The sequence below is a fragment of the Rhinolophus sinicus genome, chromosome 15, assembly GCF_057876585.1.
Source record: "Rhinolophus sinicus isolate RSI-liver-muscle chromosome 15, RSI-T2T, whole genome shotgun sequence".
In the NCBI taxonomy this organism is placed as follows: domain Eukaryota; kingdom Metazoa; phylum Chordata; class Mammalia; order Chiroptera; family Rhinolophidae; genus Rhinolophus; species Rhinolophus sinicus.
Window position 1 is genome coordinate 31,774,087 of NC_142515.1, and position 23,475 is coordinate 31,797,561.

Below are 23,475 nucleotides of genomic sequence, written 5' to 3' on the forward strand. Positions count from 1 at the left end.
AGACACACACAAAAGAAAAATTGAGTTTTTTCTGTTGTTGTTTTAAAGCATTCACTTCTAAACAGGATGTATGGGGCCTCCTCAGATGAGCAAGGTAGACCTGCACCCCAGACCAACTCAGGAGGGGCCGGTTAGTAGGCCAAGCACGCCCCCTAGTGGGACAGCCTGTTAGCTCCCTCCACTCTGTTAAAATTGCAGTTACACAAAAAGCTCCTTGACATCCATCTTGGCAATAACTTTTTGGATTTGACACCAAAACAAGCAAAACAAGTAAAAACCAACAAGTGACACTACATCAAACTAAAAAGTTTCTGCACAGCAAAATAAACAATCAATAAAAATGAAAAGACAACTTATGGAATAGAGAAAATATATACAAATCGTATATCTGATAAGGGGTTAATATCCAAAACATAAAAGAAATTCATACAACTCAATAGCAAAAAACAAGCAAAGAAGACAGATGGCCAACTGTTGGGAAATGTGCATCAAAAATCACAATAACATATCACCTCACACCTGTTAAAATGACTATTATAAAAATGACAAGAGATAAATGCCAGTGTGGATGTTGAGATAAGGGGATTTTGGTGCATTGTTGGTGGGAATATAAATTGTTACAACCACTGTGGAAAATAGTATGGAGGTTCCTCAAAATATTAAAAATAGAACTGCTGTGTGATCCAGCGAACTCACTACTGGATATTTATCTGAAGGAAATGAAAACACTATCTTGAAGAGGTATCATGTTCATGACAACATTATTTACAACAGCTAAGACATGGAAACAACCTAAGTGTCTGTTGATGGATGATGAATGGATAAAGAAAGTGATATATATATATATATATATATATATATATATATATATATATATACACACAGTGGAATATTATTTGGAAATTTGGCCAAGGATGGACCTTGAGGCATTATGCTACATAAAATAAGTCAGACAAAGGAAGACCAAATACTGTATGATCTCATATGTGAAATCTAAAAACATCAAACTCATAGAAACAGAGAGTAGAATGATAGTTGCCAGGGGATAAAAGGTAGGGGAAATGGAAAGATGGTCAAAGGGTACAAACTTTCAGTTATAAGATGAATAAGTTCTGGAGATTTATTGTACATCATGGTGACTAGTTAATGATACTGAAAGTTGCTATGGAATAGAACTTTAGTGTTCTCACTATAAGTGTAATACCACTACAAAATGATAATCATGTTAGGTGAAGGATGTTGTTAGTACAGGCAGACCCAGGGAAAGGTCCTGAGATGGAAGGTCTACCTCTACAAGTGGAGGGCAGGTAAAGACTGAACTAAGAGGCTGGTTACTCCAGTCTGTTAATGAATTGAGTTTATTAAGGGAAACTTACCTATAAGGTACGTCTTGGGTGGCTACAAGACAAAATGGAGTCCCAAATCACTCGGCAAAAAGGGGATAGTCATGGTTACTAGTATGTGAATGCTACCACGTACGGGACATTACCTTACATCAGGACATTCCCAGATCAGGACAATGGCCTGCTCCAGAAACCAGCACAGAGCAGGAGGCAGGGAAGAGGGGCTGATTTATGTCAAAATGAACACCGGTTGTGATCAGACAGGCTCTGAGCAGGGTTTGCAGGAAGTAATCTTCATTCTGGCCCAGGTCTAGCTTGTGGATCTGGCAGTGGAACCGTCTCTCCTCCACAGATGTGTTAACTAAACATACTGCAGTGACTGTTTCCCCATATATATGTATGTGTATCAAATCATCATGTTGTACATCTTTAACTTATACCATGTTATATGTCAATTATATCTCGGTAAGGCTGGAAAAAAATTAAGCAGCCCTTGGCAAAGGTTACCCCATCCACCCCTTCAAAAACCAGTGAAGGATCTTTTCTCAGCCTCATCCTTCTCTTGAAAGGAAAGAGGGGAGGCCGTCATATATAAAGACGCTGCCAGGAGGGTGTGGAGCAGGAGCGCTGTGTGCCCAGCCCTTCCTAACCGACCACTGTGACCTGCTGCAATCATGAACCTGAGCTGTAATAAGTGCAGTTCAAGAGTTTGGTTGCTGCTCATCATCGCACCTGCTTAACTGAGCGACTTGTTTGCCTACTTGGGGCTACAGATGAAAAAGTCGTGTTTCAGTGTGTGTGTTTCCTAAATTTTAATTTGCAGCATGAATCCTTTTCAGGATTCACTAGCACAAACATGTGGCTGTTTGCTAAAGTAAACAGCACTGCCTCAGGCCTCCCACCTCTGGCTCAGCAGCCCAGGGGAGTCTCAAATTAGTTGGGGGAGGGGAGTATACACTCCAGAGAGACTGGGAGAAATACTTCTCCTGGTTAGTCCCCCACCCACCCCACCTACCCCAACACCACCCTCTATGTGGCTTCCCTCTGGGTGCAGCTCTTGGCCTCTAGGGGGCTCTTCTCCCTTCATCACAGTCTCATAAGACAGCTCTTTGCAATTTTACAGTTAGAAGCAAACCTCAGTTCCAACTAGGGGAGGGGTGGCATTTACCCACTGTTCCTTGAGCACCTGAACTTTCCAGCCTCTGGGCTTTGGCTTCCCCCAGGCTGCACCCTCCTTTTGCAACCAGCACTTGGAACCCCTCCTACTCTCCTTGGTCTGTAGGACTCAAGCCACACTTCTTTAATAAAGGCTGCCTCCTATGGTTTCAAGCCCTGTCATCACTTAGTGAGGTTCTGATGACATTTTCAAGGCCATCTCACAGCCCATCTGCTGATGGCACCTTCTCTAAGCTCCTCTTGATCCCTAAATCTCTTCCCTCTAGTTAATCCCTCCAGGAATTGCTGCCTTATTGCTCTTGGTGATACTAATTGCTACCATTTAGCATGTGCTAGTATTGCTAAATTGCTAGTATTGTCTAGATGCTTTTTATAGATTATCTCTTTTCATTTTCACAACAACCTAGTTGCAGACACAGGCAGGTGAAGGCCCTACACTCCAGTCTCACACCTCAGAGGACCTATGCTTTTCTGAAGCACCTTCCTTACACTTTTCTAGGTCCCTCACCACTGCTGGGCTGGCAGTTTCTTTACACAGTGTAGGGTCAACTAGGTGTCAAGGAGTCCCAAATACTCCTAAGGGTAGAGGCGGTGTGTTGGAGCCCTGCTGATTTCCCAGCTCTGCCCAGCGCATCACCTTGCACCTGGTAGCTCAGTCACCACAGTACTTGATTGAAAAGGCGGACCATTACCCCACAATTAAAGGTGACCCAGTGTGATTCTCTGATCTCTAGGAATCCCAGCAGCTCCGGGAAGAGAGCAACTTTTGGGTCCATGGAGGCCTGACTGGAGATGCTGAAATGTTCCCAGACCAGGTCTGAGATGGACGAGAGAGACCGAGGGCAGCAAGTTTATGAGGGAAATAGAAGAAAGATGAGATGACCTTAATGGGTTCTAATCCTGGAGATTTATTTTGTAATTCAAGTTTATTACCCACGTCAGCATAAATTAGTTTTATTGATCAAATTCACTAAATTATAACAAGTCTTACAAGTTTTTTCATTGAGTTTTTAAAATAAGCTTGTTTTTAATGAGCTCCAGCAATAATAGGCTATCAATAAATATATGTGGCTTTATACCCCTATTGTCACTAGTTTCCCAGCTTACTTCAGTCTGGAGTCAAAACAAGGATCCCCATACTAGAAATAAAAGAGAGAAACAAAACCCTGTTTGTCCAGCTCCATTTCCACCCACAAGAGCAGAATCCAGCCCCGCCCTAGCCCACCCCCACTCCCGAATATGTCAGGGAGCTCCAAGGAGTATCTGCAGGGTTTCTTCTCCCTGTTCCATGTACCATAGCCACTCTCCTGCCACTGCTCCCTCCAAAGCCCAAGCCAAGCCTCGTGTGGGCTGCTCTGGTCCTTGGCCAGGCCACGCGCTCCCCAGGCAACTGGGACAAAGGTTTGCGTTGATTCCCTTCATGTAGCGAAGTTGCCACATATTGAAACTGCAGCGACAGAGGAGCTCTAGTGCACTTGTGTTTCAGTCTCCATTCCTCAAGGACCTGCCGGGCACAGTGCCTTGGACAGGGAACAGGGAAGCAGATCTAGAACACAAAATGCTCCCAAAGCCTTACGCCGAGCCATGTTCCTTGGACCAAATCTGTGTTGTCCCATTCCCTCTGTCCTTACCTTCAATTCTTCCCCAGGAGACCCCCAGTCATTTCTGAAAGTGGCCCCCAGAAGGGCACCACCCTCTCCAGTGGCACACCAGTACCAATTGTTCCTATAATGGCCCAATGGCATGGTGGGGTCAGAGACTCCACTACTTAAGTTTTGAGGCTGAGATCCCGTTTCTCTTGTCTAGACACACTCTACTCACCCATATAAATGCACACACATACACACTCAGGCACATACACACACAAGTCTGTGTACATGACACACACTGATTTGTCAACATGAATTATTTCTATCTCCAGTCACTGCTGCCGTTCTACTGGTCACCCACCAGTCCCACCCTCCTGACCTTTCACAAGATAATGGAAAATATGTTTGTACAGCATCAAATGAGAAAGGCATAGTCTCTTCAATTTTTGTCCTATTGACATAACCCTCTGAACAAGCCAGGAAGAAATCATTAGATCTTTCGCTGGCTGTGACACTACCATATAGATAGGAGAGTGAAGTGGGGGTGGGGAGAGATATATTGAGACTGGAGAGAGAGAGAGAGAGAGAGAGAGAGAGAGAGAGAGAGAGAGAGAGAGAGAGAGGAAGATTGAGAAGCAATTTGGGTTGGACTTCGAGTCAATTGAGAGTATGATGAAGCTGCTTCAGAAAGGACATCAATTACTCAAATAATCGAACTGGCTGAGCCCTGATGTGGGGCCCTGTGTTGTATCAGTGTAGACGGAAGTGTACTAGATTCCTGTGGCTGCTGTAACAAGTCATCCCAAAATTGGAACTCAGAACAGAAATTTCTTATCTCCCATTCTGGAGACTTCAAGTTCAAAGTCAAGGTGTTGGCAGGACCACAGTCCCTCTGAAGGCTGAAGGGGAGAATCCATTCTTGTCTCTTCTAGGCTGGTGGCTCCTGGTGTTAGTAGGCTTGTGACTGCATTATTCCAATCTCTGCCCCTATCATCCCATGATTTTCTTCCTTGTGTGTCCCTGTGTCTTCTCCTTTATTGTCATAAGGACATTGTCATAAGATTCAGGGCTTATCCTAAATCCAGGATGATTTCATCTCAAGATACTTAACTTAATGAAAAATAAAAATTGTAGCTACATTGAAAGTTCCAGGCACTCTACACATATTTTGTCTAATTCTCACAACAACCTTGCAAAGTTGGTGTCATTAGTCCCATTCTACAAATGGGAAAATTGAGGCTCAGAAAAGTTACCCCAAAATTTAAAGCTAGAAACTAACACATTTGACAAGGTTTACACAGCACACCCTTTGACTGTTGTATCCTTGTTGCCAACTTCATTCATTCCACAAACATTTATTGAATGCTTAATCCATTGAAGAATCATTCTTCTAGGTGCTGAAGCTACAACAAAAAACAAAACAAAAAATCTCTGCTTACACAAAATTGATATTTTAATGAGAGAGACAGATAGTAAACAAATACATAAAAGATGTATTTTGAATGGTGATACAGCTTTGGAAAAATTATGAAGCAATGCATGCACCTTCTCAACTGTAACAAGATAGCTTTGAGACAACTGGGAAATATGAATATACATGATACTATTAATTTGTTAGATTTGACAATGGCATTGTGGCTGTGTTTCTAAAATACAAGTATTTATTTAAAGATGCAGATTGAAGTATATATGGATAAACTAAGGTTGTAAAATATTGCTAATTATTGATGTTGGTTGACATATATGTGAGGAAGGGCCTTTATACTTTTAAAATTTGCTTGAAACTTCCCACAATACAACCTTTTGGATAGGGGTGGCTGATAAGATATACAAGGGGTTTTGTGAGATTAAATAGGTAGATGAGGGGAGGTGATCACTAACAAGGTGACACTGGAGAAAAGACTCCAAGCAGGTGGGGGAGTCAGCTATGTGGGTCTCTAAGAACATTCCACGCAGAGAAGTAGGTGCTTGTGTGGAGCCCTGAGGTGGGAGTGTGGGAAGGGAAGAATGTACTCCAAAGAAACTGGGCAAATCTGTAAATAAGGAATGGAAATATGATGACTGCTAGCTTCTTCTCAGCATTATAGGAATTAATAATGCACCTTATTGGATCTTATGCAACAGAACATTTTCACACAGTATCATAATGCCAATTAAGTTGTGGCATCCTTTTGAAACCAATCATTCAGACTTCAAAGAAAAAGCGACTGCATAGTTGAAGTGTAGACATTATGTGCTTTTTCAAAAGCCAGAAATAATTGCAGGCTTTTCAAACTAGAAAAGGTCAATAAAGCATCCTACAGCTTTTAATTTCTAATAAGGTAAATATCAATTGCTACAACCCACATAAACAAAAAGAAAGCTCTTTGGGGTTATTATTATTATTATTATTACTATTATTATTATTATTATTATTAAAGAGTAAGGGGTTTTGGAGACCCACAAGTGAGAAAATCACTGTGGATTATATCCAGCTTTGATTGGTTCATGTCTTCCTATGACCTCACACAGAACTATTGTTTTGGAATTTCAAGCACCTAAGTTCTTGGTTGGGACTAGGTCGGTGGGTCCTTCTAGCTCAGAAATCTGCTTTTCGGTGATCTGAGGGACTTTGACCAAAGTAGGTTTTTTCTGCTTTGGCAATTTTGTCTTTTTCGCTTGTTTGTGATTTCCTTTACTTTTTCTTTTTCTTGTTTTTTTCTTTATTCTTTCTTTTTCTCATTGTTTTCTTTGTTCTTTTACCTTTTCTCCATTGTTCTTCATTCTTTTTACTCATTTCTTTTTTAGTTTGATAGTATTTATTTAGTTTATTTTTATTTTTGTCTGGCATAGTGTTTTGATTCCATTCTAAAGACCAGTTAATCAGGTGAACTTTGAACTGATTTTCTTTTGAGGTGATTTGGGCAGGGCTTCTCACCAGCGTTTCCCAAATGTAAGCTGACGTGAGGACACCGTGACCCCATGCAGGGCAGGAAGCCTGGCGGGGCCACGCACGGGCCTCTCAGCCATCTGTGCGGAGCAGAGGCTCACTCTGGCAGCAGTCTCCTGGAGCGCTGACGAGGGCGACTCCGCTGCGGTGAAGCTGGCCCGGCACATCCCGACTGGGAAAGCGACAGCTGTGAAGATCATTGCTGAGACTCAGCAGGACTCAGCAGCCTCCAGAGACATCTCACAAAGTGGGAATCGTGAAGGCTTGGGTCGTCCCTGCCCAGTGAAACACTGAAGTGACGGAGGCTGAGGACACTGCCTTGTTAGGAAGGACGCTGGTGGAAGAGAGGTGTCTGCGGACCTAGTGGCTCAGGGCAGTAGGAAAGAGAAGAGGCTGCAGGCAAAGTCCACCAGGTAGTGTCTGCTGTGCAACCTGCCACCAGAAATGTCTTGTCCCTAGGGACTTAAAGACAGAAAGCCTGCTCTTGCATGTTGGCGTGAACTTCAGACTTTGGCTTCAGCAGCAAATTCTCCTTTACAACAGGCTGGATACCTTCTGTGGCAGTCTCCCTAGGCTGCCCTCGAACTCTCCCAGGGTCACAGTATGACCCAGTGGGTATATGGAGTCTGGAAGTTCTTCTACGCGTATGGACACTGGTCTACAGATTCCTGCCTGTTGATGGACAGAACTTCTAGGAGCTGTGCGAACTGCTTGCTAAATTTACCCAGGCTCACAGGCAACATCTTCTATGAGTTTCCAATCTCTCCTAATGTTTAACACCAGCCCTTGCACCTAATGCGTGCTCCGCAGATATTCATTGACTCAGTGAATACTTTTTACAAATGTAAAAGAAAAATAAAATAATTCAAGTCCTCAAGAACAAGAGCACTCTTTCTGTAGCTCTTGGGTCATACAGTTTAAGGCTGTTTGCACCTTGTTCATAAATGGTTTTCTGTTTAAGGATATGTTTACTGATGTCATATGTTGTTAGCACTTCTGTAAATCTGTGCTTCTCAAGCAACTCGTTAATCATAAGTTTCTGTCTATGTTTATTGCCTTTGCATGATATAAATAAATGTACAGCAAGATTGCTTTGCATCAGGAACAATGCTAAGGGTTTTCTATGGAGCCTATAATTTGGAGCAGAGGGTGCTGGCCCGGCAGGTGCTCCTGGGGCAGAGTTAAGATACCAGGCTGTTGCAGCGTGTAAGTGGAATTGGGAAACCGCTGCGGAATGGGAGGTGGAGGCCTGGCCGCCGCACCTCTAGGGCCCGCCTACGGCGCATGCTCCGCTGGGGCCACGGGCGGTTTGGGGCGGGACGGCGTGCAGTCAGGGCGGAGTCTCCGCGGAACTTCCCTGCGGCCTGCTGTTCTGATTGGCGGCTCTAACTGAGGACGCCTACCCTGGGGTCGGCTATCTCCGCCCCCTCCAGGTCTCCTCGGGGCGCAACCGCCGGTGCAAGCCGGCACTGCGACTCTGGACAGCGGCCCCTGAGGAAGGCTCCAGGTGAGTGCCGGCCCCTCTGGTCCGCCAGGTGCAGATGCGGCAGTTCGGACCTGCCTGCACCTGCTCCGAGGGTAGGGCCGCACACCGCCCCCGGGGGCTCAGTCCCGCGGCCCCTGAGCCTCTGTAGGCCAGCCGCACCCCCCAGGCTTGGCCAACCCCGGCGCGTCTTGCCTGGGACACCTGCGGGTGGCTGCAGGCACCTCCCAATAACCCAGGAGTCGGGGGCTCTGTGTCCGCCCTTCGCTGGGTGCCCTCCGATTTCCCAGACGAGCGCGGTTGCCACTCAGTAAGGCTGCCCAGAGGCCTCGGGCTGCGGTGACAGCCGCTATTCCTGATTCCCAGCTTCCCGCCTTCCTCTCCGTCCTCTAATCCCGTTACCTCCTTCTGGCAGCCTGTCCGACCTCTGTAACTTGTTAGCTCACAGCCTGGTCGACAGTGGACTTTGGCATCGGTCCTGTGAAAATCCCGGTGACACTGTTTAACCAGTTGGCACTTTGCTTTCACTATTTAACCCGGATGAATCTCAGTGTCCTCAAAAGAGGATTTAAGGGTACTGTATAGAGTTTGTAGAGGAGTAATGAGCATTGTAGGTCCTATGCGCGGCCCGCGAGGTCTGGCGCATAGCAAGAGCTTAAATGGGAGCCGAAATTTTTATTGTTGCTGTTGTAATTTTTATTAAGCTAAATGACAAGCTACTTTGGGGCTTTTCTTTTCTTCAGCCGCTAAACTGTTGGACCCACCCTATCCCATATTGCAAAATCTGTGCGGTGCATTATTATAGTATTCGCTTGGCACTTGGATAGGTCCTGTGGGTTCAAAGTGGAATCAGACACCCATTCTGCCCTCCTGCTGGGGTGAAATGAGGGCAAACACTTAATAGGAGTGTTACAATATAGAAAGAGGTGAGATAAAGTTGCTGAGAGAGTCTGGAAAAGCATAGGGAATCCCGCCCGGAAGGGGCTTTTTCTCTGTTTGCACTTGACAATTTTCAACCTTATAAAAATCACTTGACTAGTAGATTGAGAAACATCCTTAGTGTTGTATTGGAAGGAAAAATTAGCTGGGGGATTTTTCCAGTTGAATAGCTTCAGCTGTTATCCCCCCTGAGACTCCTCTGTGGCCAGCTGGTCCAGGTTTCTGTAGGATAGGTGCAGAATGGAAAACAGCTATGTCAGATGTTCCATAATTTTACAATGTGGTTATAACCTTTCATTTTTCCTTTTCAACCTACTCATTATTCCCTAGTAATAAAGGGCTTTGGGGAGGTTGAATTTATGATAAAATGTAGCCCAGGGTGGTTCAGTCCTTCTAACCACCACATAGAAATACAAACTTGTAAATAAACACACGTGGGCTTGCTTTGCCAGTGCAGACCTCAGGTAATATTCCCCCCATCTAGAAGTTCAGGATTCACCACTGCTTGGAGAAATAACTTCAACACCAGCAGGAATTGCATCAACAGAAGGGAGTCAATTCACTTTTACAATCTCCTGGGAATCAGTTTCTTAAGATTTGGGGAATAATCAGGCAAACCTTGGAGATATTCCAGATTGAATAAATAAACAAAGCTTTATTGCGATACTTGCTTTAGTGTGCTACTTGCTTTATTGTGATACTTGCTTTATTGCAGTGGTCTGGCTCTGAACCCGCAATGTTGTGGAGATATGCCTGTACTCAGTTTAAGCATAATCTTTTAAAAGCAGCTGTGTTTATATTGACATACAATAACAAGACTTACTTTAAATGCAGAATTTTATAAGTTTTGACGTGTATACACTTGTAAAACCATCAGTAAATTCAATATACTGAACATATCCATCACCCCAAAAAGATTCCTTGTGCATAGTCCTTTGTAAGCCTTTCTTCCCACCCCTTTTCTCCTCAGGCAACCGTTGATCAGCTTTCTGTCAATATAGATTAGGTTGCATTTTCTAGAGTTTTATATAAATGGAATCATAAGTAGTTATCCTTTTTTGGGTGGGGGGGGGCCTGGCTTTTACTCACCGTAATTATTTTGAGATTCATCCATGTTATGGTGTGTTTATTCCTTTGTATTGATGAGTAGTATGTGCATACCATAATATGTTTATCCATTCACCCATTTGGGCTTTTACAGTTTTGGGCTATTATACACAATCTGTTTTAAACATTCTTGTACTAGTTTTTGTATGGGCATGCATGCAAGCATCTTTTTAAGTGATTACATTTATTTAAAAAAAATGTAGGCAGCCTGGGCTGTAGTCCCAGCCTTGCTCTAACTATCTGGGTGTCACCTCACTTTGCCTTTAACATCCATCTCCAAGTCTTCACTACACTGTGATTGTGTGCCATTGCAGCCAGAAACTAGATGGTCTTTGTTGGTGGTTGGAGGGTCTCAGAAGGAGAGAGAGGTGGTCCTCTTTCCCAGTTTCTCTTGCAGCCTCTCTTTTATTTTACTTTTTCCCCCCTGGGTGGCAAATTTGAATCCTGACATACAATTTTGGGTAGAAATGGAAGTGAGTAGATAGTGGGGGGCAAGAGCCAGTATTCGCAGAAATTAAAATGTTTAAATCACAATTGGAGAGGAAAAGGTGGGAGGTTAACAGGTTTCTGGACTTCTGTAGATCTTTCTTTTTCTCAGCTTAGTTTCTTCTAAGTCCTCTCTTCTGTCATTTCTCCAGAAACAATTTATTTAACCCTGGGGGTAAAGAGGTGAGTGGACGTGCTGAGCTCCAAAGGTAGAACATGAACTGGGGTGACTGGTGGGGAGGTGTCCTAGTGAAAAAGAATTCTTCCTTTTTTTGCGTCCAGATATGGCTGGAGTCATTTCTTTCATATTTGCCCTTCACCTAACTTTTATTTGCCCTAAACCTGCTTCAGAACTTTTTATGGGAACATTAATTTACCAACATAATTATGTGTAGTGAAGCTTTGACAAATAACAACAGACTGTTTTATACAGAATGAAAATGTGGCTCTTGGGTTTGGTGTTCTGTTTGGTCCTTGGGACCCTGCATTCCGAGACATCCAGAGGGAAGCTGACAGTGGATCCTGAAATAAATATGAATGTGGTAAGTTTCTCAAAGTCACCAGCTTTAAAAATGCATGTGACAAATGTTAATTATTTTTTTTAAATTCAGTTATGTGGGCTACATGGAGTCACAAACTCTAATCTCTTTATATCTCACTGTGCTTTTCATGTTCTCTGAATGTTAGATTCAGTTTGCTAGGCTTTCCCACCAGGTAATGTATATTTTACAGAGTGCATCTTACTGTTAGAGCTATATACTTTTTAATGAGATAAATGATATTTTTTATAAATTTGTTTCATTTTTAAGTCTGGCTAAATCTGTTTAAAGAACAATAAAAAAGTATCAAAAGTTTGTAAGAATGTTACTACTAAGCACTGCTTTTACAATATATCAAACAAGGATTGTGATTAGCAATGTCTAGGGAGCACAGTTTAATACAAAAATCAAAATATCTGAAAAAAAATTTTATTAGAATAAGCAAAAATAAACCCTTGAGTAATTAAAATATTTCAAAGTAATTAACCAAGGAAACAATAAAATCTTGATATCTCATTTGGGCATAAGATATTAGGAAAATAGAGATTACTAAAGAAAACAGCAACTTTAAAACATACAGTGCAGTGGCCAATGGGAGAATCAGGCAACCTCAGAGACTGTGATAAATTCACAGTGATCCAAGAGAGTATCACCTGACACCAGGGTCTTAAGGTTCAATTTGTTTTCTCTAAAAATGATAAAATTCTTTCACGTATTGTGGTAGAGAGGTTAACGAGCACTTAATTACATTAACTCTTCTGGATAATTGAGTTTCCCATATCCTACTGAGACCCTCATTAACAATTGCCCCATGGATCTTTTCCTGTGTAGAAGTGAATCCATCACATTCCCTGTTTTTCATCTTTTCTTGTTCTTCGACTCCACCTTGCCATTCTTGTTTTATTAGTGTAATTTCAGTAGTTCATTGATTCATGCCTTTTATGCTTTGTTTCCCAGGATGAGACCTCTTAAAACCAAGATAGTGATAGATCCCAGTATTAGCTGGCATATTTTAAAAAGAAAGAAACAAGAATGTTTATTGGTTCCATCCTGGGAGAAAGGATGGAAACAAAGAGGTCCAAAGTTATGGTAAAATTCGACACATTTGGTATAGAACATGCTAGAATGATGAAATCAAAGTTTAACCACAACCTGTGAGTAGAATCCATGGATAAAAACAAATGGAGCATTTACTCTTGTGACGGGTGGGCTACTAGGATTCAGCAGACTAAAATTTCACTCACGTTTGATTTCTTAAGTAAAGCCTGGAGAATGTCATTGACATTCTGTCTTTTGCCTGTTAATGTGGGATATCTTGTCAGATTCTGTCCACAGAATTTCCGTTATTATTACTTATTTTCTCCATAGAGTGAAATTATCTCTTACTGGGGATTTCCTAGTGAGGAACACCTAGTTGAGACAGAAGATGGATATATTCTTTGCCTCCACCGAATCCCTCACGGGAGGAAGAACCATTCTGACACAGGTATGGGTGTTTTCTGTGTTGAGATAGGGAAGCTTTAAAAAGTAATTGCATTGCTGGAATTTGGCCAGTTTTTATGTCTATAACCAGATTAAGGAATTTCTAGAGAGACTACTTGATAAATTGTTAAATATCAGACTAAAGATCTGACCTTTTGTCAACTATCTCTCCAGATATAGCTTAATCCTTAACTTTTTCTGATTCTAGAAACCTGCCATAGTAAGTTAGATTGAGATGAAGTTAATTGGATAACTCTCTCTTCAATTAAATTTGTATATGAGCAGAAGGGCCTTCTTTGCCTCAATTCTTTCCCAAATTATAATTTAAAGCAAACTTAAAAAACCTTCTGTGTTAATGAGATCTTTGTATCATTATCTGCTTTAGTCTTAATATAATCTGATTTATTTATTTCCTCTCCCATAAATTCTAACTGTAATAAGGGTGTTCATAATGCTTAAGTGGCCAAAAACAGCCCATGTTCTTTTTGAAATTTAATTTCTAATTCTTGATATTTTTATGATTTATAGATACATGCTATTAAGCTTCCTTCTTATAAGCATGTTACAAAAATGAATAGTGAGCAGTAGTGAGGGCTTCTATTTTTCCTTCTGCTCCAAACACACAAAACATATATTTTATTCCAGAGTGATCATATGATCTTGTTTTCCTTCCTGTTTTTAAAGTAAACCCTGTAAACTGGTTTCAGATCGCATATAAAGAAAAATATGTATTGATATTATTTTTCTTAAAAGTGGTTATTTGACTAATATAATTAGTAATGTGAGTCCTTGTTAAAAGATGCAGGGGACCACAGTCAAAACGAGCTTAGAGAATGTGTCTCCTCTTCTGTTTCTGTTGCCACCTCTAGGCGTCTCTGTCTATACAGCAATTAAAGTAAATAGTGCCACATGTCCTATGTGTATGTATCATGGCTATGGCAAGGGAAGGTGCTGTGCCCTGGAATATGAGGAAAGTGAACATGATTCTTGATTTGCTCCCAGGTGGTAGGAAGAAGAATTGGGAGAAGTCAGTGCTGGGTCTGTGTCAGCCTCTAAGTACTTGTGTGCTTTCATATCTGTAGGCCTTGGGTTCTTCATCTGTAAAAACAGTCCATTGTCAAAGTTCCCCTTTAGTTTTTATCACTTTGTGCTTCTGTGGGTTACATTCTACTGTTTTGGTGGTTTTTTGTTTTTGGGTTTTTTTTGGCAGGGTTGTGGCAGGGTTATGATACCTTTGACCTTCAAAATGGGGAACATAGACTGAAAGTATTCTAAATCTGGTCATAGCACTAGGTCCCATGTTCTTCCTCTGTTCTGCAGAGGCCTCCCTGTAAGGGATCGGTGGCACATATGTAACACCTGCTGTGAGCTGAGCTCGGGGAACTTTAAAGGCAATCTATGACCAGTGACTCGGTTGTCTACAGCAATCTGTGATTTTCTTGAGAAGTGTGTGGGTCCCTTCTCCAACGGTTGGTTTGCAGTTCCATGATCCAAGGAAAAGGCTCCTCCTCATCCTTCACTCCGAGTCAGGAGCAGTGTTGTCAGTGGAGTTGCTTTGGCTCATCTAAGCCAAACAGACAGAAAGAATCCATAAGGTCCTTCACACTCAACACAGCATTCGTCTTCCTCTCATTCATGCTGCTTCCTCTCCCCACTTCCTCCTCTATTAGTAACTCTCACCCTCCTAATGGCCTGGACTGGAAACTGCAGAGTCATTCTCCCCCCAGTTCTTCCGCCTCCCCCACTCCCACTCTGGTTCAAGCCATTGTTTCTCAGCCTAGTTGTGTACAGCACAGCTCCCTGGTTTGTGCTGGTGTTATGAGCCTTGCGCTCCCCCTGACTGAGACAGTCCATCGGCTGCTCACGGCAGCTCACACCGAGCTCCGGCTGCTCACACCAAGCTCCAGGGAGAGCCCTTGTTCACAAGCTTAACTGTAGAGGGTGCAGTTCACTGGCCCATGTGGGAATCAAGCCGGCGTTAGTAGCATAGCGCTCCAAGCACCTGAACCACCAGGCCTCCCAGCAGAATCATTCTTGACTCCCACACTCAAGTAGCTCCCAAGTCCTCAAGGCCACCCATGTTGTATGGCTTTGGTTCATCCCTTCCTTTGCTTTGCTGGGCCACCAACCTACCCTGTGTTCTTGTTACCCTTTAACTGGATGCCTGAAATAAACTCAGAACCCGAGAGAGGCTTGAGCCGTTTCTATTTTTGACGTTTCCCACATATTAAAAAAATCAAAGACTTTCAAAACAGGAATACAAAAATTCAGTTTGCTTGTCTTTTAAGAAATTAATACTTTTAATACACACAAAGATAACATCATACATCTGTACTGTTTATAAGTCATTACAAGACACATTAAAATGTGATGCATTTATTGGGGATAAAGTGGAACTGTTCCTCTTACCTTTTTTTTTTAATTTATTTTTTTAAATTTATTGGGGTGACTGACAATTGTTAGTAAAATTACATAGATTTCAGGTGTACAATTCTGTATTACATCATCTGTAAATCCCATTGTGTGTTCACCACCCAGAGTCAGTTCTCCTTCCATCACCATATATTTGATCCCCCTTACCCTCATCTCCCACCCCCACACCCCTTACCTTTTAAAGTGGTTTTTTTTTTTTTTTCCCCCTCTATTGCGGTGTTGAAAGCTGTATGGTGAGTGTCCTTCAGTCCTGTCGCAGTGGTCCTCTCTGATTATATGTAGAGCTCACTTGGAGATTATTGGAGGTTTTTATGATCACAGGGCTTAGCCACATGACTCCTCTACCCATGCCAACTGCTGTTCTTTCTGCCAGCCTCCTTGTTCTCATCCATCATACGTAGTTTTGCAGGATTAAGCTTCTTAGAGCCCAGGCATAATTATGTGATTTTGCCATTCAACCATCTTCAGGGGCCTACTAAAGGAAGCTACACACCTTTCCTTAGTATTCTGTCCTAGCTGTGGTTGGTACTGTTCACCCCCATTCTCTACAGCACCAAGCCTTTGAAGGTCACCATGTGCATAGAACTTCATGACTCTCCAAATGAGTGAGTATAGTCAGAGGCAATGGTGCAGTGGGGTAGAATACCTCTTTCACAAGGTTGCCAGCTGAGTTTACCCATTATCTAAGGAACATGTATCATTTATCAACGGCACAGGTTTAAATTGGAACCATAGCCAAACTGTGAATAATGTAATTGAAGTTTTTATCTGTTATGTTAATAAGTATCGAAGAACTTTCTGACACTTTCAAATACAAATTAGTTATTTTCTTTTTGCTAAAGTCTCCATGGTCTTAAGCTGGTGAACACAACCTCTGGAATGCTACTCACCCTGCCCACCGTCTTCATTTCTTTCTATATTTTAAAAAGAATTCTTTCCATCCTTCCAAGCCCAGCTTAACTGCCTGTTCTCCCTGACTGCTTGAGCAGGAAGGAGACACACACTCCCTCTGAACTCCCAAATGCCTTGCTAACACCCTTTTTAAGGTGCTTTTCTTGTCCTGCTTTGAGGTTGACTTATTTTTGTACTTCTCCCTCCTCACCATCCCTTAGTCACTCTTTGAAGGCAGAGGCTGTGTCTTTGTCATCTTTGTATCCCTCATAGCAACTAGCAACACCATGTCCTCTGTGAGGGCAGCCTGAGTGAGTTAGAGCAGCCTTCAGAATCGGGGTACATAACTGAATGAAGGCAATGGGCCTTTTCTGTAGTAAAATAAAATAGACACCCACACACACACAAATTTTACATGTATTTGTAGAATGTTTATGGACCCAGTAAAGAATCCCATGATTTAGGCCATCATTTGTCTGCCTGGGCAAACCTCTACTAACAAGGCAGTTTGGAACGCATATTTAGGAAGCTCTTGGCTGTGTGTGGAGTATGGGCATGCTGTTTCTCAATGTTAAGCAAGCATTCTGTATCTAGAGATTAAGCAAAATCTCTATCAAGTGTTGAGCTACACCCGCTTTGCACTAACTCCGTAAGGGAATTGAAATTCAGAAATTCATAATTTATAGGGAAAGTGGTTCTCTTTATCTGCTTCACCTTATTTCAGAAAGTCATGGGGTATTAGCCCTAGAAGGATCTCAGAGTCCTGCCTGGGCCAAGGACTTTGAGAACTTAAATTTTTAACATATTCCCCTGTGTATTCCAAGGTGAAATCCTTGGGTTTGGGAACCTGTGTTCTAGATAGACACCCTCATTTTAGTGGGTGAGCCTGCCAGGCTCAAAGAGGGAAAGGGATTTGCTTTAGGTGAACGGATAGTGGGCCAGCCAGTCTACTTCCAGAATCAGTTCTTTAAATTAGAGAACACTGCCTTATGTAATAAATATTGAGCAAGTCAATCCCGTGATAGTCAGAATATTTTATTTGGCTAAAATAAGGAAATACATATAGGCCTTGACTAAAGTACATAAAACAGCAACAAGTCAGACTTCCCTTTTGCCTAGTTGGGAAATAAATTGTCCAATAAAGCAATTGTTAAATGAATCACCAATAGTATCTGAAAAGTTCTGCATCTGATGGGCTGCTCTGATGACATTCCGGGATATGAATAACTGCCTTCAGTGTGCACAAACAGGTGTTTTGAACTTTGCTTTGGCAAAGACTCGTCAGGGGCTGCACCTTGACGGCTGGGCATGTCATCCACCCCTATGGATGAGATGCATCAGAAGAGCCAAGGGAGCTGGTCAAAAATAAACATTTCCAGGTTCTGTCCCTAGAGTTCCTGATTCCATGAATCAGATGTGGTGCCAGAAATGTGTATGTTTTATAAGTGCTCCAGGTGATTTTTGATATGTAGCCCGTTTTGGGAAATAGTGCTTGGCTTGCTTTAAAATGGCTGGGTACAAATGGAATACTTATATGCACACCGTCTCTCCCCTACCACTTTGTTTTCTAAGGAATTTTTCTTGAGAGTAGTAGTTGAAAGCTTTAGAATGAAGCTGACTTGTGTTTCAATTCTGGCTCCCTGGTAGGTGAGTATTCTAGGGCAGGTGACTTAATTTCTATTTCCAGGCATTAGTTATCTTCAACATGGGGTGGATCTTGACAGCTCTCTTATAACAGTGAAATTCCTGTAAAGCGAAGTGTGGGTCACATGATGGGTAGCCGTTAGGACAAATACTACCGTGTTTTCCCAAAAATAAGACCTAACCGGACCAGCAGCTCTAATGCATCTTTTGAAGCAAAAATTAATATAAGACCCGGTCTTATTTTACTATAATATAAGACCGGGTCTTATACAACGTAACGTAGCATAACATAAAACATAACATGACATAAAAACATAATGCCAGGTCTTAATTTTTGCTCCAAAAGACGTATTAGAGCTGATGGTATGGCGAGGTTTTATTTTCGGGGAAACACGGTGTGCACAGATATCTTAGCTACACTGTGCCTCTGAGTCCTTATCAGAAAAATGGGAGTAAAAACTAGTCCCCAACTGTCCCCAATTGATGCTGTAACAAATTGCCACAAAATTTGTGGCTTAAAACAGCACACATTTATCATCATATAGTTTCTTACCTTTTCCAACATCTAGAAGGTGCCTGCGTTTCTTGGCTTCTGGCCCCAACCTCCACCTTTAAAGCCAGCAGGGTAGCATCTGCTGTGTCTCGCTCACTCTGACCCACCTGCCTATGCTTGTGTTCTAAGAATGTTTCATTACATGTATGCATTTGTTATTTTTTCTGAGTCACTATTATTTATTGAGCTTTACTGTGTATCAGCCACTGTACCGTCCCTCCTTTGGAAAAGAATACCTACACTTGAGAGAGATTGAATAAATCCTACAAGGTTTCACAGCTGGTAAGAACCAAGGTCTGTTTCACACCAGGGCCCTGCTCCTTGTGACTTCCTCCTTGATCTTTTGGTTCTCCTTTGGATCTCTGCTGATTTCCCACACAGTTTTAGAACCTAGTGGGTGCCTCCACACACTGCCCCCGCAGAGAAGGCCCGTGCCTTGGAGGCAGGAGGAACTTGCCTGTCCACCTGATCATCTTCCTCTTGGGAGACTGTGGGCTCAGCAGATTCATTTTCGGAGCCTGAGTCATCCCCTCCTCACTTCCACCCACGTTTGGGCCCAATGGCAGCATGTGGTGGGCTGTCACTGCGCTGCTTCTCTTTGCTGGCTCTGTGCTAACTATTTAAGTGATTATGATAGCATCATGTGCCCTCTCTGGGCCACAGTGCTTTTTGGCCTTTCCCACAGCCCCCAGTCCTAGAGCCAGTTTGGGATAAATAAATCACGTGTAGGCACAGCTGGGGAAGTCAGCCCTTGTCCTGTTGTATTGGTTTGTGGCTCAGACAAACCAAGCCTCAGGTGCACTAGTGCATGGACCAGGCTGGTCCTTGGAAGCATTGCTGAGCAGGCAAGGTTGAGTCTCAGGTACTGCCTCCCATTCTCTGTCTCCTCCATCTCCTAGAGATTGCCTTCTTCCAAGCCCTTGGTCCAGCGCTCTCCAAAATCACTTGCCCTCTTCGGGCTATCATTCTCTGAGGACTTTCCGTATGGTCTAGAATGACTTTTCTCTTGCTAACCTTCTTTCCCAAGTAAAGCAGTTATGAGCGTGGACCCCTAACATCAGACGTAGCTGGGTTCATATCCCAACTCCCCCACTTGCTAGCTCTCATTCGACCTTGGTCAAATCATTTGACTTCTCCTAGACACGATTCCCTGTCTGTTAAATGGTAATAGTACCAATGTCCCAGGATTTCCACCACAGTACCTTAAAACTTAGAAGCACATGATAATAGCTAGCTATTATTTCAATTGACTTCTCTCAGCAAGGTGAAAAAGAATTTTTGATTAAAATCATTCACTGGGCTTTCTTTCCTTATCGGTAGTGCTCTCCCAAACACGACAAACATTTCCAAAACCCACCGGACTTCCTGTGAGAAGCGTGGCCAGCACCAACCCCACAATGTAACACAGTACAAAAAGGGCAAGGATTCTCTGTATGCGCAGGGTAAACGGCACTGTGACAGGACACAGAGTGGTTATGACGGGCAGACTAAGCCGGTTTTCCACAAAAAGGCTAAAACCACAAAGATTGTCCCAAGGCTTGAATGTGTTGAGCCCAACTGCAGATCTAAGGGAATGCTGGCTATTAACAGATGCAAGCATTTTAAACTTGGAGGAGATAAGAAGAGAAAGGGCCAAGTGATCCAGTTCTAGTCTTCATGTTTTTATCATGAAGACAATAAAATCTTGAGGATAAAAAAAAAAAAAATAATTCACTGGAAGATGTGAATGACAATAGGTTTACAATGAATATTCTTTTACGTTTTAAATCTTTGATTGGTAGTGGGATGGGAAAGAATGGCATAACACCTTCCCTTCTTCCCCTTGGTGGGAGCAGATGGGTAGGCCTGTTTCCAGTGCCTTTGTTTGTTGTTTTATGAACTACTATTATTTTTTGAGCTTTATTATATATTAGCCGCTATATCACTTCCCCCCTTTAGAAAAGGACATTTACACTTGAGAGAGATTGAATAAATCCTACAAGGTTTCAGAGCTAGTAAGACCCAAGTCTCTTTCACGCCAGTGACCTGATCTTTGTGACTTCCTCCTTGTTCTTTTGGCTCTTCTTTGGACCTCAGCTGATTTCTCACACAGTTTGCATTCACTGAGTGCCAGAGGGAGGGGACAAGCAATTTAGTACCCATTTTCCACCTCGGACAGGATTGTTAATATTTTATTTTTGTTGATGACCCATCAGGCCTAATGGAATCATGGGTGCTGGAAGCCCAGTGGGTTATGTCCTTAGCAGCTCCCTCCTCAGAGGGACCCTTTTGTTCTGGGAGGAAAGGAAACAGGCCCAGCCTGGAAGGATGTGCACCCCATGAGGTCTTTTATATCCCTTCTATCCCCAGACTGAACTTTACCAGTGGTTCCCCAACCTACCTGTGCATCAGACTCATGCAGAGAAATTTAATGTGCACTCTGGGTCCCATCCAGCTGAAGGCTGGGGTGCAGTGTTAATTTTCTCCACCAGGCTCCCATTTCTTCACCAGAACCCTTTGTAGGGCAATCTGTCTCTCGCTTAATATCCAGTTCAAATATTCCTGCCCCCGGCTGAGTAACTTTGTCTTTCCTCTGAGCATTCCTGGGTGGTGGTCTGGCCTTTTTCATGCTGAGCTAGAAGGTCATTGTGTGTCTGTCCTTGACTAGAATGGAGCTCCTTAGGGGAGGGAACATGGGTTACTCACATTGTGTTCCCTGCATATAGCATAGTGGCTAATTATGTCCTAGATACCAGGAAAGGTTTACACAAATTGTAATGTGTGTTTTGAATTGTGCGTACTTCTTGATTTTTTAACTTTCAGTGCTCTGCTTAGTATACAGCAGGCTCTCAGTTATAATTCTTCTGATGAATGAATGAATAGACACAGCTGAGTGGCCCAGGTTGCTCTCAGGCCATGCCACTTGTCAGCCATTCACCTTTGTATGTCAGCCCCTTTCCTTGCCTGCTGGCATTCCCCGTGAGAAAGCAATGGGGTCTGTGATACCCTTTGCGGTTCTTGGCCCAGGTCCTCCAGATTTGAAAATAATCTAACTTTTAAAGAGCAGATTCACTGTTTCCTTCCTGCTTGGTGCCGTCTTTTGTATCTGGTAGTCATTGAGCTTTTGTATTCCGCTTCAAGTAAGGGATGATGGAACCCCAACAAACAAAAGAAGAATTAGAAAACCAATGGCTTCTATCTTGTCCCTTTCTTTATTACAACTGTCTTAACAAATCATTGAGTTTTGTCTACCACCCCTTCCCTTCACACATGCTGGATGGCTTTGCTGTCACTCTGGGGTCTATACAGGGATCTATTTTTGCACATGAGCTTGTATACATGTGCATAGCTGTGTTCTCTTTCAATCTCTGCACAGTCACTTTGATTTTGTAGCTACCCAACTGTGGCAGAGAGTCAGAGGTAAGGAGTACCCACAGACAACCCCTCAATGTAAATTTATTCAAATTCCCATGTAACTAAACTGTTATTTCTTTGTTTTTCTGTTGAACATAGACTGTTTATAACCTGGATTGCACTAGTGGTTGTTTCAGGCAAAGCAAGTCCACAGAAATTTAATGTACAGGGAAAATATAGAAGCTTTGGGAAACTCTTCTATGGAGAGTAGAGTGAGACAAGTCCCTTAGAAGGATAGAGTCATTCCCTGAAATAACAGCTGTGCCGAAGTAAATGGTAGGTATGGGCTGAAATAGGGGTATTTACAGATGTTGTGAGAAGCCCCTGAACCGCCATAAAAGGCAGACGTGTGGTGAGTACATGCAGGAGTTGGCCACCTGCATTACCTAGGATGCTTACCTCCTAAGAAAGCATCAGCAGTTCCTTGCTGCCCATGGGAATCCAGGAGTTGTGGTGTTTAAAGGTTTTCCTGCTGTATCTTCAACTTGCCATCTCCCACATGTCTCCTTTAAAGCTCCTGCGGGGTTAGGAAGGGAAGTACAGAGAGAGATTTCAAGGGAATTTAAAACATTCCCCCATCAAGAAAAGGTAGGTTGCTGACTGATGCCTGGTCTCCACAAAGTGGTACCTGCCTCCGCTTCCAGCGTCCGTCCTGTCTGCCACACTCATTATCCTCCTCTCCTCTCCCCCGTTCTCCATCCCACATTTAAGCCATCTCTGCCTTTCTCAGTATTCTGCCCTGAAAAGCTCACTCAGCAGCTTCAGGTGTCCCACTAAGTGTCTGAAGAGGCTTAGACTGGAACAAGCAGCAGGGAATGTGGCCACCTGCCGTGCCGTCCTTGGCTCCCCTCTAGCTCCCTTTCCCTAGGGGAGACCATTGCAGAGGGAGACATGTGGTTCTGTTACCGCTGACCAGTAGGAGAGCCTCTTGGAACAAGGCAGTCCTTGGAACCATACAGTGGTCCCTGTATGCTGCCAAAATCTTTCTTTGGTCAGTCTGATTTTCTCATATTTTAAGGTCATATCTTCTTCCTCATGTTCCAGCCCCAAAGCACCTTGGATGCATGAAAAGTGTCTTCCCATGCCAAGGGAGATGTTAGCACCCTCGCACGGCTCCTGGGCGCCCTTCACACAGCGCTGCATGCTGTGATGCCCCCAGTGAGGCATCACATAAATGTTTAGGAGGAAACTCATTTAAAACACAGCTCATCGACTGCAACTTAAAAATGAATTCCTTTCAGTAATTATTATTGTCACTTACACTGAAGTGTATAATTTTGAACATTTTATGATTCTTATTTCTCCAACTGGTTATTATCTTCACGGAAGGCAGGGAGCCTGTTCATAAGATGTCGTAGCTACTGCAGAGACTTACATGTAGAGCTTTCACAGTCAGTGTAGACTTGGGAAGGGAGCATTAATACAAACATTCGAAGGCAAAGTGGTCACAGAAAGCTGCTCCGATCTTGGCCTCTTTACTTTCTCTTC

The 23,475-nt window shown here is 43.0% G+C and overlaps 1 protein-coding gene and 1 pseudogene across 1 annotated transcript in view; both read left to right on the forward strand.

Annotated features, from left to right (window-relative positions):
- Window positions 1–8,406: 8,406 nt before the first annotated feature.
- Window positions 8,407–23,475, forward strand: part of LIPA (lipase A, lysosomal acid type) — a 35,391-nt gene continuing 20,322 nt past the window's right edge. The window contains exons 1-3 of the mRNA XM_019738989.3: window positions 8,407–8,544; window positions 11,486–11,594; window positions 12,960–13,077. Coding sequence (XP_019594548.2) covers window positions 11,487–11,594; window positions 12,960–13,077 — 226 coding nt within the window. The 5' untranslated portion in view covers window positions 8,407–8,544; window position 11,486. The remainder of the gene's footprint in view (window positions 8,545–11,485; window positions 11,595–12,959; window positions 13,078–23,475) is intronic.
- LOC109451082 (large ribosomal subunit protein eL42-like) lies at window positions 19,877–20,371 on the forward strand (annotated as a pseudogene).